Below are 18398 nucleotides of genomic sequence, written 5' to 3'. Positions count from 1 at the left end.
AAGAGTGGGAATAAGGGGAGCCTTTTCTCCAGTTGCCTGCTGGTGACTAGTGGTATTCCACAGGAGTCTGTGTTGGGACCGATTCTATTTGTGCTATATGTCAGTGTGTTAGATGATAGAATTGATGGCTTTGTTGAAAAGATTGCAGACGATATGTAGATAGGTGGAGGGGCAGGTGGTTTTGAGGAAGTAGAGATGCTACAGAGGGATTAGACAGATTAGGAAAATGGGCATAGATATAGCAGATGGAATTCAGTGTCATGAACTGTACGGTCATGCACTTTGGTAGAAAAAATGAAAGGATTGACTATTTTCTAAATGGAGAGAAAACACAAAAAAGAGAGTTACAAAGGGATTTGGGAGTCCTTGTGCAAGATTCCCTATAGAATAATTTGCAGGCTGAGTCTGTGGTGAGGAAGCCAAATGCGATGTTAGCATTCATTTCAAGAGAACTAGAATATAAAAGCAAGGATGTAATGTTGAAACTTTATAAAGCTCTATTGAGGTCTCACTTGGAGTATTGCGAGCAGGTTTGGGCCTCTTATTTTAGAAAGGACGTGTTGAAACTGGTGAGGGTTCAAAATCATTCACGAAAATGATTCCAGGATTGAATGGCTTGTCATATGAAGAGTGTTTGATGGCTCCGGGCCTGTATTCACTAGAATTCAGAACGCCTCATTGAAAACTATCGATGATGAAAGGACTTGAGAGAGTGGAGGTGGCAAGAATGCTTCCTCTGGTGGGAGGGTCTAAGACCAAGGGACACAGCCTCAGATTAGAGGGGCATCTTTTTAGAACAGAGATGAGGAGGAACTTCTTTAACCAGTGAGTGGTGAATCTGTGGAATTCTTTATGATAGGCGGCTGTGGAGGCCAGTTTTTATGTACATTTAAGGCAGACATTGATAGATTCTTGATTTGTCAGGGCATGAAGAGATACAGGGAGAAGGCAGGAGATTGAGGCTGAGAGGAACACCGGATCAGCCATGATGAAATGGTGGAGCATTTCATCTCGATGGGCCAAATGGCCTAATTCTGCTCCTCTGTTTTATGGTCTTGTGGTCTTATGGTTTCTTCTTGCGTTGACACTTGACTGAGTCACTGATGTTCTTTTCAAATTATTATGAATAAACTCTCGTCACTGCGTCTACATCAGAGTCTGACTTCCCTCTGCACCTGGGTTCCTCTGTGACATCTGGGGAAAATGATTCACCTCATCTCTGTCTTGAATAGGTGACCCCTTATTTTTAAAAAGTGTCTTCTAATTTTAGATTCCGCTACGAGGAACCATCTTCCCCATGTCCGTCATCTCTATTGTTATTGGATCTTATGTTGCAATCAAGTCCTCTCTCAGTCTTCTGATTCTATGCAATGTCTATGATAGGAAATCTCACACATTCCAGATTATTAATCCTGTGAGGCTTCTCTGAACAGCTTCCACTGCATAACATCCTTCCTCAATTACCTTACATAGTGGCTCAGATGTGGTCTCTTCTCCGCCCTGCAAAATGGAAGAATAACCTTCCTTATTTTCTACTAAATTCCCAAATAATACACAGTAAAATTCTGCTGATTTTTTTAATTGCTCGCTGTTCCTGCATTTTAGACTTCTTCAAACAATAGTCCGGAGCATCTTCTTCCCTGTGCAGTGTTCCGGAATCTCCAATCATTTAGACAACGCGCTTCTGTTGTCATTTTCTTGTGAAGAAAGTCCCGGATGTTTGTCCTCTCATCTAACCTATCCACAGCGACTTCCACCCTACTGGGGGAAAAGAGTTTGTTTGCTTTCAGAAGAAACTGTCAATATTGTGATTTCATGTGATTAGAAACTATGTCATTTGTGCACGTGTCAAGATAAATGAGTTGGAAAAATGTTTATTTATTTATTCTTTTCACATCGATTTTGTAAAAGTGAATTTTTATTTTGACCCTCAGATTTTTTTTGGTAGTGATCTTTAAATTAAGCAAGCATGAAGTTCTGTTACCCAAAAGGCCATGACCCAGGCAACACTTGTATATCCTCTTCAGTCCTCATTACCTCTTCTTCACAACTTACTTTATTCCCTCTCTCTGTGTTATCAGCCAGTTTAGCAACCATACCTTCACCCCTTCACCCACACTACTTAGCCAAATGTTGAAGCTCCTACACAGGTTCAGGTGACACACTACTTGTTATGGTGGGAACTCGATTAAAATAAAAACCTTTTTAAGCCTGCTCTTTGTTTCCTGTTAACCAGACAATCTTGTTTCTATTCCAACATGTTACCTCCAGTAACATGAGTTCTTACTTTCTGCATTAACCTTGGCTGTATCTTCCCAGTAAATTGATCAAACGTGATATGGAACGAGCTGCCTGAGAAAGTAGCTGAGGCGGGTAACATTTAAAAGTATTTTAATAAGTACATAGATATAGATATCGTATAGATATATACTATATCTATGTACTATGTACATAGTACATAGGATCTATGTACATAAATATAGATATAGTATAGATCCTATATATATATATATAGTACATAGGAGGGATATAGCCCAAATGTGGGAAAATGGAATTAGCTTGGTCAGTATGGAGATATTGGACTGAATGGCCTTCTTCCCTGATGCTCTATGACTCCATTAACTCCAACAATTTGCTGAATGTGCTCTTTGCTCTGGTGATTGCAGTTTTCCTAACTTCCTCTCTCCCTTTCAATAGCTGATTTACAGCTATTTCTGAAAATTACTTTAACTTTTAGTTTAGTTTTATTTTATTGAGATACAGCACGGAGTAGGCCCTTCGGGCCCTTCGAGCCTCACAGCCTAGCAACCCCCTGATTTAATTCTAACCTAATCACTTGGTAACCGATTTACAATGACCAATTACCCTGCTAACCGGTACACCTTTGGACTGTGGGAGGAAACCAGTACACCCCGAGGTAACCCACAGATCACGAGGAGGACTTACAAACTCCTTACAGGCAGTGGCGGGAATTGAACCTGTGATGCTGGTACTGCAAAGCGTTGTGATAACCACTACACCACCATGCCATCCCTTGTCATGTAGAGGAAAACATCATGCAAACCTGATGCCCATTTTCAGGCGCTATTCAGTTTAGCCTTCAGTTTATTGCCCAGCCCAATCGAAGGATCTTTGCATGAAAAATGCATAATATGACTTTAGAATAACTTGTCAAACTGCTCTGCCGCTTCATTATTTTTTAATGGTTTGCCTTCTAGGTTTTTGGTGGCCTAGTTTGGATCCTTGTGGCTTCAGCTCGAGTTTCACTCCCTGGTGATCAAGGCTGGGTGATGTTTGTTTCGGTCTTCTGTTTTGTTATAACCACACTGCTGCTCATCCTGTACACAGCTGGAGTTCAGAACCGTTCCTCTGCGTGGACTGTGGTGGTAGGTCTATAGTTAGAGATTGCCAGGTAGTTCTCATGTGTTGTAACATTTTATCTTAAAAATATTCCTAATGTATGAACTTCTTCACAAAAACCCGAGAAAGTCTGCAGATGCTGGAGGTCCAAAGCAACAATTGCAAAATGCCGGAGGAACTCAGCAGGTCAGGCAGAATCTATTGAAGTGAATAAACAGCCGATGTTTTGGGCCGAGTCCCTTCATCAGGACTGAGAAGGAAGGGGGAAGCTGCCAGACTGAAAAGGTGGAGGGAGGGGAAAGAGGCTAGCTGGAAGGTGATAGGTGAAGCCAAGCGGGTGGGAAAGGTCAAGGGCTGGAGAAGAAAGAATCTGATAGATGAGGAGAGTGGTCCAAAGGAGAAAGGGAAGGAGGAGGGGATCTGGGGGAAGTAATAGGCAGGTGAGAAAAGGTAAAAGGTCAGAGTGGGGAATAGAGGACGAGGGGAGGGGAATTGTTTACCAGAACGACAAATCGATAATCATGTCAGCAGGTTGGAGGCTACCTTGTTGGAACATAAGCTGCTGCTCCTTCCCCCCCGAGGGTGGCCTCATCTTAGCACAAGAGGGGACCACAGATCAACATGTCAGAACTGGGATGGGAATTGGAATTAAAGTGTTTGGCCATCGGGAAATAATCACTGCAGTGAGCTTAAAACCTGAGTTAAAGTTCGAAGATTCAAGTAAATTTATTACCAAAGTACATATATGTTACAATATACAACCCTGAGATCCATTTTCTTGTGGGCATACCCAATAACCCCGTAATAGAATAATAACCATAACAGAATCAATGAAAGACAGGACCAACTCGGGTGTTCGATCTGTGTGCAAAGGACAACAAAGTATGCAAATAAAAAAAGAAATACATAATAACAATACAGTAATAATGAAAAAATAATCAATAAACATCGAGATGAAGGGTCCTTGAAAGTGAGTCATTAGGTTATGAGTACATTTCAATGATGGAGCAAGTGAAGTTGAATGATTCCCCTTGGTTCAAGAGCCTGATGGTTGAGGGGCATTAACTGTTCCTGAACCTGGTGGTGTGGGTCCTGAGGCTCCTGTACATTCCTCCTGACGGCAGCAGCAGGAAGAGAGCGTGCCCTGGGTTGTGGGGATTCCTGATGATGGATGCTGCTTTCCCAGGACGGTGTTTAACGTAGATGTGCTCAGTGCTGGGGAGGGCTTGTTGTGGGATCTTCCATTCGACAGATTGGTATTTCCATACCAGGCCATGATGCAGCCAGTCAATACACTGTCCACCATGCACCCGTAGAAAGCTTGTCAAAGCAGAAATGCTACATGCTTTTCTTGATGTTTTAGTGCAGCAGTACAGAATGATCACAAATAAGACCAATTATAAACATAATCCCTATCCTTTGAACATAATTAGTGATTTAATGGAACCCACAGAGGTAAAAAGGGAATGAACATAAGACTATATGTTTGAATTCAAAGGCCTTTTGGCATCCTGAGCTCACTGGCTGAGATGATTCGAAATCACTTTCTAGCTCAGGGGTTCCCACTGTTCTTTATGCCGTGGACCTCGGCCATTAACTGATGGGTCCATGGACCCCTGCCTAGCTAATCACTAACAAAGTTGCAGAGTTTGAAAAGGGCATGGAAAGAGGTCCTTCAGCCCAGTGCTGCCCTTATAGTTTAAAACTCAGTGGCAGATAACATGCCTGTTGCCTTCTGAAACCTCAGCCGAGTAACCATTATTCACATGTGGAACTGATCCACGAGCGTCAGTGCCTCCTGATGAGGGGGTGCTTGACTTGACGTTTTAACCATTTCTATTTTTGCAGATGTTGCCTGATCTGCTCAGTTTTACTAGCATTTTTGTCTGTTATCTCTGTTTCTAATCCCAGGAAGGGAAATCTGGCTGGTTTTCACAAGCCTGACTTGAGGACAGCTACTGCAGCATCCCTTTGGCTTAGCGAGCAGTTCATTTACAAACCAGATTTGGCTGTGATGTCGTTGTGTAGACTGGTTTCTCATTCTCTGCTTCCTCCTCTCTTCCAGGATGTTTTCTACCACTTCATTGCAGCTGTGTTCTATTTAAGTATTGCTGTTTTGGAGGCCAGTGACACAAGGTTTACTCTAATCATGATGAATCCAAAGAATTACAGAATCAATATTGCTGCCACAGTAAGTTGCCATGATGTAGTTGATAGAGTCCTAGAGGTGTCCATCTCAGAAACAGGCCCTGTCTATGCCCACTTATGTTTACTAATTCTATGTACCCACATTAACCCTCACCCCTCAAATGCTTGTGTGGACATTTCTTAAAGGTTGTGAAAGAATATCTGCCTTCATCATTTCTTCAGGCAGTGTGTACCAGATTCCGACTATCCTCTGGGCGAAAACCCTCTTCAAAATCTCCCAATACTCATCTATACCTATGACCCCTTATTTTAGACCGTGGGAAAACTACCCCATTAGGTGGCGAGGTGGAGATAGGTCTCTACTAAAGGAGATGTAAGGCACTCCTTCCCTCCGCTACCTCGCAGGTCATCCTTGGGCAAGATGTAGCACCTGCTTAGACCCCCCCCCCCCCCCACCCGATCAGGGTCATTAGAAGCCATGGGAGCCGATGGTGGATGGTTATATGAGCAGCTGGTGCACATCATAAGTCCTGGTTATGCGACCACTGCCACCAGGCAGACAATTTCTGAAGAGTATCGATAATGGCCGGGGTAAAGACACTGCCCTGAAGAAGGCAATGGCAAGCTGCTTCTGCAGAAAAATTTGCCAAGAACAATCATGATCATGGAAAGTCCGTGGTTGCCTATGTCATATAACATAATGAACAAATGAACCCTATCTAATCACGTCATAATTTTGTATGTCTCAGTCAGGTCCCCTTATTTTCTTCTGCCCTAGGTAAAACAAACCCTGCAATCAATCTCTCTTAACTGAAATCCCCCAATCTAGACAACATCCTGGTGAATCCCTTCTGTGCCCTCTCTAGCACAATCCCATCCTTCCTTTGGTATGGTTAAGTAATAACCCAGTGTGGCTTAACCACTGTTTATAAAGTTGTAACATGATGCCTGTGTTCATATATTCTCAAAAAAAATTTCAAAGTCCGAAGTAAATTTATTATCAATGTATTTATACGTCACCATTTTCTCAGTTCATTTTCTTGTTAACTAAATAATTTAGATAACATGCTGAATTTTCCAAATATTAAACATAAAGAAAGATGCGATAGAGCTAGTGGAATACAATACAACCGATGGGTGAATGTGAAACATGTAAGTATTTGGGATATCAACAGGCAAAGAAAACAGATCATTGTGAAATAAAGCAAAAACTTCCAGCAGAATTTACCTCAAGCCTTAAGAAAATCTGCCAAACAGAGCTCAACAGTAAAAGTATAACCCAAGGCAATAAACACTTCCGTTATTCTCATATTAACATATTCATTTGGCATAATATCTTGATCCAAAACTTGAACAATTTACTAAGAACTGAAATGACAAATTTTAGAAAACACCCGTGTATATTTGGACACACTTAGATTAACACTACCTAGGACAGAAGGAGGAAGAGAAATAACAGACATAAAAAATTTGCACAACAGTCAGATTAAAATTTCCAAGCATTTGCTTTCATCAATGAAAACAGAATTCAGCACTACCTGTGAGCATATGCAATTCTGAAAAAGAAGCACACATCATTAAGCTTAAATGAAAGCAGAACCCAGAAGAGATGAAGAAAATATCACTATAGAAGAAGAAGTTAGCCAATTGAAGAATATGACCATCCATGGTAGACGTCTCCATGATCTGTGCAGACTAGATGTTGACAAGGAAGCTTTGAATGCCTGGCTCAGGGTTGGAGACCACTTCCCAGAAACAGGACCAGGTGGTTAGCACAAAAAAAATATCAAAAATGCATAATAAGAGACCATCAAACTCAAGGTGTTAAATGAAGAAAAGGCCAAGAGAAACCAGGAGCAATCCAACACATTTCACTTTCCACCAGCAGTCTACAGTAACTGAATCTGATTACTTACACAGGCAAAATCAGGTGGGGAATATCATTTACCAAAATTTCGCTTTAAAATGCAAGCTCATAAAAGACACCATACCTTTACAATAAATACAATCCTGATCTGGTTTTAGAGTCAGAATCTTACAAAGTAGATTACGACCAATTCATTATGACAAATAGGGAAGTCCATAATAACCATCCGGATATAATATTACAGGATAAAGAAGCAAGAACAATTTGCTTAATAGATATGGCCATTCCTAACACACATAACATACAGAAATCAATAAATGAAAAACACCAGAAATATGCAGAACTAAAAGAGGAAACTGAAGGACTATGGAACATGAATGTTGTCCTGATGGTAATATCTACAATTGTTATCATCTCAAAGGCACACACAATAGCATTAAACAACTAGGCGTAGACAGCAATATTTATGTAAATCTCCAGAAGGCTACAATTCTAAACACCACTAGAATAGTCCAAAAGTTCCTAGCAATTGAGTAATGAGTGTGCTTAGTTATGCCCTTTCCTCAGGTTTTACCGGCTTGAGCTGAGAAAAAATAATAACAAATTTTTAGGCAATAAATATGAAGAATATGAGTTATAGAGTCCTTACAGTGAGCCAGAAGATTGAGGAATGAGTTCAATGTTGGGGTGAGTGGACTGGAGTGGAAGTTATCCCTCCTGGTTCAAGAGCCTGATGGTTGAGGGGTGTTAACTGCTCCTGAACCTGTTGGTGTGGGACTTGAGGCTCCTGTACTTCCTTTCTGATGGCAGAAGTGAAAAGAGATCTTGGGCTGGATGGAGAGATTTGTTGATGGATGCCAAATCTTCGCAGACTTCTAAGAAAAGCCAAGGATCTGCAAAGGCTGATTAAGCCAGCATCACACATGCCTTCTTCACCGCCCCATGGATCTGTGCTGCCACTTTCCTAACCCTCTCCCTCCTATTACCAAATTTCAATGTGCTTTAACCTTTAGGACTAACCTATGTGTGCACAATCTTATTGAAGTCCTTACAGCAGTCCAGGTAGATGACCTCTTCATCACTTTAATCAATATACTTAGTTAACTCTTCAAAAGCTTAATTAAATTAATGAGACAGAATTCCCCACGAACATAGCCTTACTGACTTTCCATAATCATTCCCTGCCTTTCCGAGTGTAAATGAACATTGTCCCTTAGAATTCTTCAAGGGACTCACTGTCCTGGCTTGTCTTTGTTCTCCTCCTTGTATAAGGGAATCATAGCAATTATTTTCCAGTCATCTGGCACCTCGCCTCTGGCTAGCAAAGATGAAACAACCTCTGTCAGTGTCTTAGCAATGTTGTCGCTAGCCTCCCATGGCCACCTAAAATTCATCTCACTTGGCTGAGTGGATTTATTCACCTTTATTTAACATTTAGCACTTTCTCCTTAATGGGCTTGAATATCACTATCGTCCTCCCTAATCTCTCCGTCCAGCATGCCTTTCTCTAAAGTGAAAACGATGAGAAGTATTCAATTAACACCTCAGTCTCAGATTGTTCCTTTGATTGTAAAGGTGATTAGTGCTTTTCCTGAAAGTGCCTTGGGATTCTCTTTAATCTTGTCTACCAATGATATTTCGTGGCTCCTCTGTCTTCCATCATTTCTTTTTATAAATACTCTCTTACACTCTCTGTATTCCTCAAGGGTCCCTCCCGTTCCTGGTTGCCTATACCTGCCACATGTCAAATTTTCATCGAAGCTGTTCAAAAAGAATACATCGATAAAATGTTTAACTATATTTTGAAACATTTTGATTAAAGCATCAGAATATCAAGCAGCAGAACAGTAATCAATAATTCAAATTATAATTTGAAAACTCAAATTGAAGTCTATTGGGTACAGTGGTCCACGCGTATTGCCGAATGGGTTGAAGTGTGTCATCCAGTCTGGGATGTATGTGACTTCAGGCCTTCAATTATGTGCTTGACAACTCTCTGCAGTGGATTTGGGAGGCACTGATCAATTGGGTGGGACAGAAGTACTCAAGCTCCCTACAGCACCGTCACATTCGTACCTTTGCAGAAACACTGCAGCAGTGCAAGTAGATGTTTGACTCAGAGAAATAAGGACTGGGTAATAAATGTAGGCTTGTCTGGTGGATGTACATTAAAAAACCCACCAAAACTGTTAACCTGAAAAATAGGAACAGGAGTTGGCTATTTGGCCCCTCTAAACTACCCCTTGATGTAAATTCAATCCAAATTCAATACCCTGTCCCAGTTTTCTCCACATATTATTTGATCCATTTTAATATCTAAATATTTCTTCAATCTCTAAATGTTATTCATATCTTCATTTTCCCAAGATCAGCTTTACATAAACATTAATTAAATGCTTCTACCTAAGTATAAGAATTAGGACATCATGTAACAAATGTAAAGGATCATACTTGGAAGTATAGTGTACAGTTCTTCCTAGCTATAGAAAGGATGTTATTAAGCTGGAAAGGATGCGAAAAATATGCGTAAGGGACTGGAAGGCCTGAGTTACAAGGAAAATCTGGAGAGGCTGGAACTTATGAGACTGTGGGTGACCAGATATAGGTTTATAATGTCATGAGGGGCATTTGAGAATGGTCACAGTCCTTCTCCCAGGATAGGAAATCCTAAAACTAGGGGGAATAAGTTGAAGGTGAACAGGGAAAGATGTGATGGGAGCAGGACGGGCAGGTTTTTCACACAGAGAGTGGAACTAGGTGCCAGAGGAAGTGATAAATGTGGATCCAATGGCAGTATTTAAAAGACATTTGGACAGGTACACAGATAGGAAAGGTTTAGAGAGACAGGCAATTGGGACTAACTGAGGTAAGCAACTTGGTCAGCACTGAGCTGGTATAACCATTGTGTGAAGGGTCTGTTAACATGCTATATAAACTCTATGATGCTGTGCCTCTGTTAATCATGAGACCGTAAGACTTAGAAGCAATATTAGGCCATTTGGCCCATAGAGTCTGCTCTGCATTCTATCATGGTTGATCCATTTTTCCCCTCCTCAGCCCCACTCCCCAGTCATCTCCCCGTAACCTCTGATACTGTGTCCAATCAAGAATCTATCAATCCCTGCCTTAAATATACCCAATGACCTGGTCTCCACAGCTGCCTGTGGCAATAGGCTCCATAAAATCACCACCCTCTGGCAAAAGAAATTTCTCTGCCTCTCTCTTTTAAATGGACACCCCTCTATCCTGAGGCTGTGCCCTCTTGCCCTAGACTCTCCCACCATGGGAAACATCTTTTCCATAACTGCTCTGTTTAGGCATTTCAATATTGAAAGGTTTCAATGAGATCCGCTCTGATCCTTCTAAATTCCAGCAAGTACAGACTCAGAGCTAACAAATGTTCCTAGTAAGATAATCCTTTCATTCCTGGAATCATCCTTGTGAACCTCCTCCAAAACCTCTCCATGCCAGCACATCTTTTCTTAGATGAGACGGCCAAAATTGTTCACAATACTCAAGGTGAGGCCTCACCATTGCCTTATAAAGCCTCAGCATCACATCCCTGCTCTTGTATTCTAGATCTCTTGAAATGAATGCTAACATGGCATTTGTCTTCCTCACCACCGATTCAACCTGCAAGCTAACCTTTAGGGTGTTCTGTTCAAGGACTCCCAAGTTCTTTTGCATCTCAGATTTTTGGATTTTCTCCCTGATTAGAAAGTAGTTTGCAAATTTATTTCTACTACCAAAGTGTATGTCATGCATTTTCCAAGTTGTATTTCATTTGCCACTCTCTTGCCCGTTCTCCTAATCAGTCTAAGTTCTTCTGCAGCCTACCTGTTTCCTCAACATTACCTGCCCCTCCACTAATCTTCGTATCATCTGAAAACTTGGCAACAAAGCCATCTATTCCATCATCTAAATCATTGATATACAGCATAAAAAGAAACGGTCCCAACACTGACCCCTGCGGAACGTCACTGTTCACTGACAGTCAACCAGAAAAGCATCCTTTTATTCACACTCACTGCATCCTACCAATCAGCCAATGCTCTAGCCATGCCAGTAATTCTCCTGTAATATCATGGATTCTTAACTTGGTAAGCAGCCTCATGTGCAGCACCTTGTTAAAGGCCTTCTGAGTCCAAATATGCAACATTCTCTGCGCCCCCTTTATGTATCCTACTTGTAATCTCCTCAAAGAATTCCAATAAGTTTGTCAGGCAAGGTTTTCACTTAAGGTAACCATTCTGACTTTGTCCTATCTTGTCCCGTGTCACCAAGTCCTCCATCACCTTGTCCTTAACAATTGACTCCAACATCTTCTCAGCCACTGAGGTCAGGCTAACTGGTCTATAATTTCCATTCTGTTGCTTTCCTCCTTTCTTAAAGAGTGGAGTGACATTTGCAATTTCCCATGCCGGAGTCCAATGATTTTTTAAAGATCATTACTAATGCCTCCACAATCTCTACTGCTACTTTCAGAACCCAAGGGTGCAGTTCATCTGGTCCGGGTGACTTAAGTACCCTTAGATCTTTCAGCTTTTTGAGCACCTTCTCCCTTGTAATAATAACTGCACTCACTCTCTTCTCTCATACCCTTCAATACCTGGCACACTGCTAGTGTCTTCCACAGTGAAGACTGATACAAAATACTCATTTAGTTTATCTGCCATCTCCTTGTTTCCCGTCATTGCTTCTCCAGCCTCTTTTTCTAGCAGTCCTATATCCACTCTCATTCCTCTTGTTTTTTGCATACTTGAAAAAGCTTTTACCATCCACTTGGATATTGTTTTCTAGCTTGCTTTCATATTTCATCTTTTCGCTCCTAATAATTCTTTTAGTTGCTTTCTGTAAGTTTTTTTAAAGCTTCCCAATCCTTTATCTTCCTGCAAATGTTTGTTTTTTTGTATGCCCTCTCTGTTGCTTTTACATTAGCTGTGACTTCCCTTGACAGCCACAGTTGTACTATTTTGCCATTTGAGCGTTTCTTCATTTTTCCAATACATCTATCATGCACCTTCCTCACTTTTTCCCTGCCAGCATCTCCTTCCAAATTTCTTTGGCCAACTCCTCTCTCATATCACTGTAATTTCCTTTACTCCACTGAAGTATTGCTACATCAGGCTTTACTTTCTCCCAAAAAAAGTTCAAGTTGAACTCAGTCATATTGTGATCACTGCCTCTTAAGGGTTCTTTTACCTTAAACTCCCTAATCACCTCCGGTTCATGACATAACACCCGATCCAGTATAGCTGATCCCGAGTAGGCTCAGCACAAGTTACTCAAAGAAGCCATCATATAGGCATTCAATAAATTTACTCCCTTGAGATCCATTTCCAACCTAATTTTCCCAATCAGCCTGCACATTTAAATCCCCCATGATTATCATAACATTGCCCTTTTGACATGCCTTTTTCTACTTCCTGTTGTAATTTGTGGTCCACATCCCAGCTACTGTTGGAAGGCCTGTATATAACTGCCATCAGGGTCCTTTTACCCTTGCAGTTTCTTAATTAAACTCACAAGGATTCAACATCTTCTGAACGTATGCCACATTTTTCTACTGATTTGACGCCATTCTTTACCAGCAGAGTCACACCACCCCCTCTGCCTACCATCATATCCCTCCGAAACAATGTGTAACCTTGGATATTTAGATTCCAACCACAAACATCCTTTAGCCACGTTTCAGTGATGGCCACAACATCAAACCTGACAATCTGTAATAGTGCAACAAGATCATCCAGCTTATTTCATATACTCTGTGCATTGAGCTATAACACTTTGAGTCCTGTTATGAGAATCAGAAACAAATCAGGTTCATTATCACTGACACATGTTGTGAAATTTGTTAGTTTTGTGGCAGCAGTACAGGGTATTACATAAATTTGCTGCATATTATAAATATATACATATAAATTAAATTGGTAGTGCAAAAAGAGAGTAAAAAATAATAGCGGGTTAGTGTTCAAGGGCTCATGATCTGTTCATTAATTTGATGGCAGAGAAGAAGAAGCTGTTGATGAAATGTTGAATCTTCAGGCTCCTACATCTTTCTGTTGGTAGCAAACAGAAGAGGATATATCCTGGGGATCATTAATGATGGATACTCCCATTTTGAGGGATCACCTTTTGAAGGTGTTCTTGATGGTGGGGAGGCTAGTGCCCATGATGGAGTTGGCTGAGCTTATAACCCATTGCAGCCTTTCCTGATGCTCTACAGTGGCTCTCTCCATACCAGACAGTCACGTAGCGAGCTAGAATGCTAACCATAGTACATCTGTAGGGATCTGCTTGAGTCTTTGATGACGTACCAAATCTCCTCAAACTCCTAATGAAACATAGTCACTGCCGTGCCTTTTTCATAGTTGCATCTTTACACTGGGCCCAGGATAACTTATACAGAAAATAACAAAAAAAAGGACTTGGAAATTTCATTTGTACTTTTGACGTTGGTCTAGAAACCCTTTGAAACCTAGAAAAGTGTGTTAATCAGGTAGTGAATGGTGAGCTAGTGAACATTTCCTGTGAAGCCTGACACAACAGTATTGCGTCGCACGTAACTTGTGAGCTGTTGAGTAGTTGAAGTTCTACAGGGTCAAATCAAGGTCTTTGTGGAGGGTGGGGGGGGGGGGGTCTGTGATTCATTGTTGGCAGTTGGAGTCAAGTTTTCACTGAGTTGGGGATATGAGGATCACAAAGGGGGTTTTTAGCAGTTTTGCCTATATTGCCTGCCTCTGCAAGTTTATCCTGTGATATCTTAAAATGACCAGTTTGGGAAAGGTTTTGCCAAATAGATTTATTCCATTGCCTTGATCTCAGCCAAAACTCAGCGTAGGTTTGTGAATGCTGCTTTCTTCACCCTGCAGTGTCACGACTGACCCAAAACAGAAATATCCTCCCCAGCAGATACGATGTCCAAAGAAATGCAGAGAATGTTGGAAACACTCAGCAGGTCAGGCAGCATCTGTGAAGAGAGAAGTAGACATTTTTGCAGATTCTGCACGATCTGTTGAGTGTTTCCATGAGAGTATAAGACTATAAGCTACAGGATCTGAATTAGGCCATTTGGCCCATCAAGTCTGTTCCACCATTTCATCATGACTGACCCATTTTTCCCCTCAGCCCCAACCTCCTGCCTTCCTTCTGTATCCCTTCATGTCCTGACCAATCAAGAATCTATCAACCTCTGCCTTAAATATACATAAATATGCATATATCCACAGCTGCCTGATTCTCAACTCTCTGCCTAATGAAATTCCTCCTCAACTCTGTTCTAAAAGGAAGTCCCTCTATTTGGGAGCTGTGTCCTCTGGTCGTAGACACTCCCACCATAGGAAACATTCTCTCCAAATCCACTTTATAAAGTCTTAACATCAATCCTTGCTTTTATATTGTAGTCCTCTTGAAAGGAATGCTAACATCGCACCTGCCTTCCTCAGCACAGACTCAAACCTTCAAATTAACATTTAGGAAATCCGGCACAAGGACTCCCAAATCCCTTTTTGCCTCAGATTTTTGTATTTTTTCTGTATTTAGAAAATAGTCAACCCTTTCATTCCTTCTACCAAAGTGCATGACCATACACTTCCCGACACAGTATTCCTTCTGCCATTTCTTTGCCCATTCTCCTAATCTAAGTCCTTCTGTTGCCACCCAATTTTGTATCATCTGCAAACTTCACAACAAAGCCATCAATTCCATCATCCAAATCATTGAGATATAACGTAAAAAGAATCTGTCCCAACACAGATCCCTACAGAACACCACTAGTCATTGGCAGCCAGTCACTCTTTCTCACTCTTTGCCCTCTGCCAATCAGCCATTGCTTTATCCATGCTAGAATCGTTCCTGTAATACCATGGACTTGTAGCTTGATAAGCAGCCTCATGTGTGGCACCTTGTCAAAGGACTTCTGAAGATCCAAGTACACAACATCCTCCTTAGTCTTTGCTGCTTGTTATTTTTTCAAAGAATTTTGACAAATTTGTCAGGCATGATTTTCCCTTGAGGAAACCATGCTGACGATGGCCTTTTTTATCATGTACCTCAAGTACCCTGAAGCCACATCCTTAACAATCGACTCCAACATCTTCCCAATCACTGGTCTCATCCAATTGGAGTCGATTGTTAAGGCCTATAATTTCCTTTCTTCTGCCTCTCTTCCTTCTTGAAGAGTGGAGTGACATTTGCGATGTTCTAGCCTTCCAGAACCATTCCAGAATCTAGTGAAACTCGAAAGATAATCACTAATGCCTCCACAATCTCTTCAGCCACCTCTTTCGGAACCCTGGGGTGTAGGCCGTCTGGTCCAGGTGACGTATCTATCTTCAGACCTCTCTGTTTCCTAAGAACCTTCTCTCTAGTAATGGTAACTTCACACACTTCATGACCCCTGAGACCTGGAACTCCCACCACACTGCTGGTGTCCTCCAGAATTTTCAGGTTTCATTTCAGATTTCCAGCGAGTGCAGATTATTGGTTTTTCATTCATAATGTTCACTTTGAAGAGAAGAAGCCATTAAAAAAAAATATTTATTTTATGTTGAAGGTGCAATGAAATTAAGCCCTTGCCTTTATGTACTAAATTAACAGCATCAAGGAAGGCAAGTGCAGTGGGAGCAAAACTGAGGGCTTCACAATTTGAAGCCAATCTTGTCCTCCACCAGACAGCAGACATTCATGACAGAAAATCCCTCACCAACAATGATCAAGAGTTGAAGTTCAGTAAAGTATTTCCTAAATGTAAGGTTCTCTTGTCTAATTTTAGCACAACGAATCCTGCCATAAGTAAGTCAGCAAAAGAGACTCTTTGGGGATTAATGTGAGCATTGAAATGGTTTAGAAGACTTTGCTACCCAATGGTAAAACTTTGAACCCTCCGTAAGTTGAACTGAAGGTAGTTCAAGGATTTGCTTGGTGTAGAATGGAAGGGAGAACTTTGTACAATTATACAAAAAAAAAAATCACATATTTATTCTGCAACAAGCCTTCTTTTCTAGATATTATTTTCTTGTAAACCGCTTTGTGTTTCAGGTTTTTGCATTTGCGGCTACCTTACTGTATACGACGCATGCCATTTGGTCGATAGTGAGATGGAAGAAATCCTCATGAACGAGAAGACAAGCAGCACATACCCCCAGAAGATTTTATCGTCTTCCCAAACCTGTTGATTTGTCCTTCCTTAATATTGTTTTATATCCATCTTTAATGCCATTGTGATTACAGTGTTTATGTATAACCATGAAAGTACACAATACAATTGATGTGTTGCAGAAAGCCCCTGATATGTTCAGTTTGAGTGACATATCCTTTTGATATCTTGTTCCATGTTAATAATACATATCTCAATAAAGCAGAGGTACGAATCAAGCCTTTCTGCATGGAGATTTTAAAACGATGTTCTATGTTTTGTTTTCTATCCCTCCTAAGTGTGTGCATGAAAATCCTCAACAGTGCACACGGAAGAAAATGCAACAATTTACCCTACAGCCTCATACTTTGGGAATGTTACAATACATACGGGATAAGGTACCAGACCAGCAGGCAAATGCTGAAACAATTAAAATGCTGAAAATGAAAAAAAATCTTGCATCAGTAATGGCTGGGCATGGTTAGATTAACCAGAAAGCACCATGACATTCAGTAGGCCAGGCAACATCATGGACAGAGAAACAGTAACTATTTTGGGTCATCAGAACAGGCTAAATCCTGTTTGGTTCACTAATATCCTTCATAGAAGTTGGCTTACTACCTTTACCTGGTCAGGCATAACTATAGCTGCAGCCTATGGAGACATACCTCTGAAGCATTCTAACTGCCTTGAAGTGTTGAAGGCAACTAGGAATAGGCGACAAATGCTGACCTTACCATCAATGTCTGTATCCTACGAAAACACGTTTTAAAGAAGCATGATACAATTCATTTCTAGTGCTTGGACATAGCGCTACATTGAACTGAACTGAACTACGCTGAACATTCCTAGACTATTTCGATGACTTTGTGGTTCGGTGTTTTATATGCTGTGTTTTTCGCTCGTCTTTTGCCATTTGAACGACTTGTTGCTTTTTTTAAAAAATGTTTTCTTTGAAAGGGTTCCGAGGTGTTCCTTTGTTTTGTTGCTGTCTGTGGGAAGACGAACCTCAAGGTTGTATTCTGCATACGTGCTTCGATAATAAATGTCCTTTGAATCTTTGAACATGAATGTTGTTGCTGGAAGAATTTAGGTCAGGACAGATTGTACTCTCTTAAAAGTTCGACTTGTCAGATTTTCCACCCTTTCATCTTAATTGGATGGTGAGCCAGGGTTCACCCTTGAATACAGACCTATCTTCCTTATTACCTTGCCTACACAGAGGAATCTGTCATCCAGAGGTAAAGGGGGAGGAACCTCAAATGAATGATATCCAAGGCCCAACACAAGACTGAAGGACAACTCCTCGTCTTTAACTTAGAATAATTCAAACAATAAGCATATTTTCCAGTTTTTGATAATGCACTATTTTTCTCTGTCCTTGGCTTTCTCCACGGCCAAGGTGAAACCAAACACAAGCTCGAACATCACCTTATAGTCCACATTGATAGCCCACATCCAGTTTTTGGTAGCCCATGTCTCCTTTGTTCCCTTCTTATTCACAGTGGTCCATCTGGATTCTCCCTCCCCCCACCCAAACCCCTCATCTAGGTTCAGTATCCCCTTCCATCTGGTTCCATCTGCCCTTCACCCATACACCTATCCACCTACTGTCCTTCTATCTGGAACCAGTCTTCTATCCCCTCCCAATCTGGCACCATCTGCGTCTCATCCCTCACCTCACCCGTTTTCTTCACCTCCTTCCTGTATACTCTCAGTTCCGATGTAGGGTCTCGACAGATTCTGCCTGACCCACTGTTTACGATGGTGCTGGTGAATCCCAGCGACTTCTGGCGGGTGGATAATGAAACAAGGAAAGCAACTAAATACTTTGTTAATCACTTTTTATGCCAAACGATAATCCCAAGCAATAGTCTGTGACTTCTC

General features: G+C 41.2%; 1 protein-coding gene across 1 annotated transcript in view; it reads left to right on the top strand.

The window, feature by feature from the left end:
- Positions 1-17576, top strand: part of LOC140733099 (myelin and lymphocyte protein-like) — a 28733-nt gene extending 11157 nt beyond the window's left edge. Inside the window, exons 2-4 of the mRNA XM_073055954.1 lie at positions 3219-3386; positions 5426-5551; positions 16415-17576. Of these exons, the coding sequence (XP_072912055.1) occupies positions 3219-3386; positions 5426-5551; positions 16415-16492 (372 nt within the window). The 3' untranslated portion in view covers positions 16493-17576. The remainder of the gene's footprint in view (positions 1-3218; positions 3387-5425; positions 5552-16414) is intronic.
- The last annotated feature ends 822 nt before the right edge of the window (positions 17577-18398 follow it).

This window comes from Hemitrygon akajei, chromosome 9 (assembly GCF_048418815.1).
Source record: "Hemitrygon akajei chromosome 9, sHemAka1.3, whole genome shotgun sequence".
Classification (NCBI taxonomy): Eukaryota; Metazoa; Chordata; class Chondrichthyes; order Myliobatiformes; family Dasyatidae; genus Hemitrygon; species Hemitrygon akajei.
The sequence above is the reverse complement of the archived record's forward strand: the minus strand, read 5'-3'. Positions and strand labels throughout refer to the sequence as shown.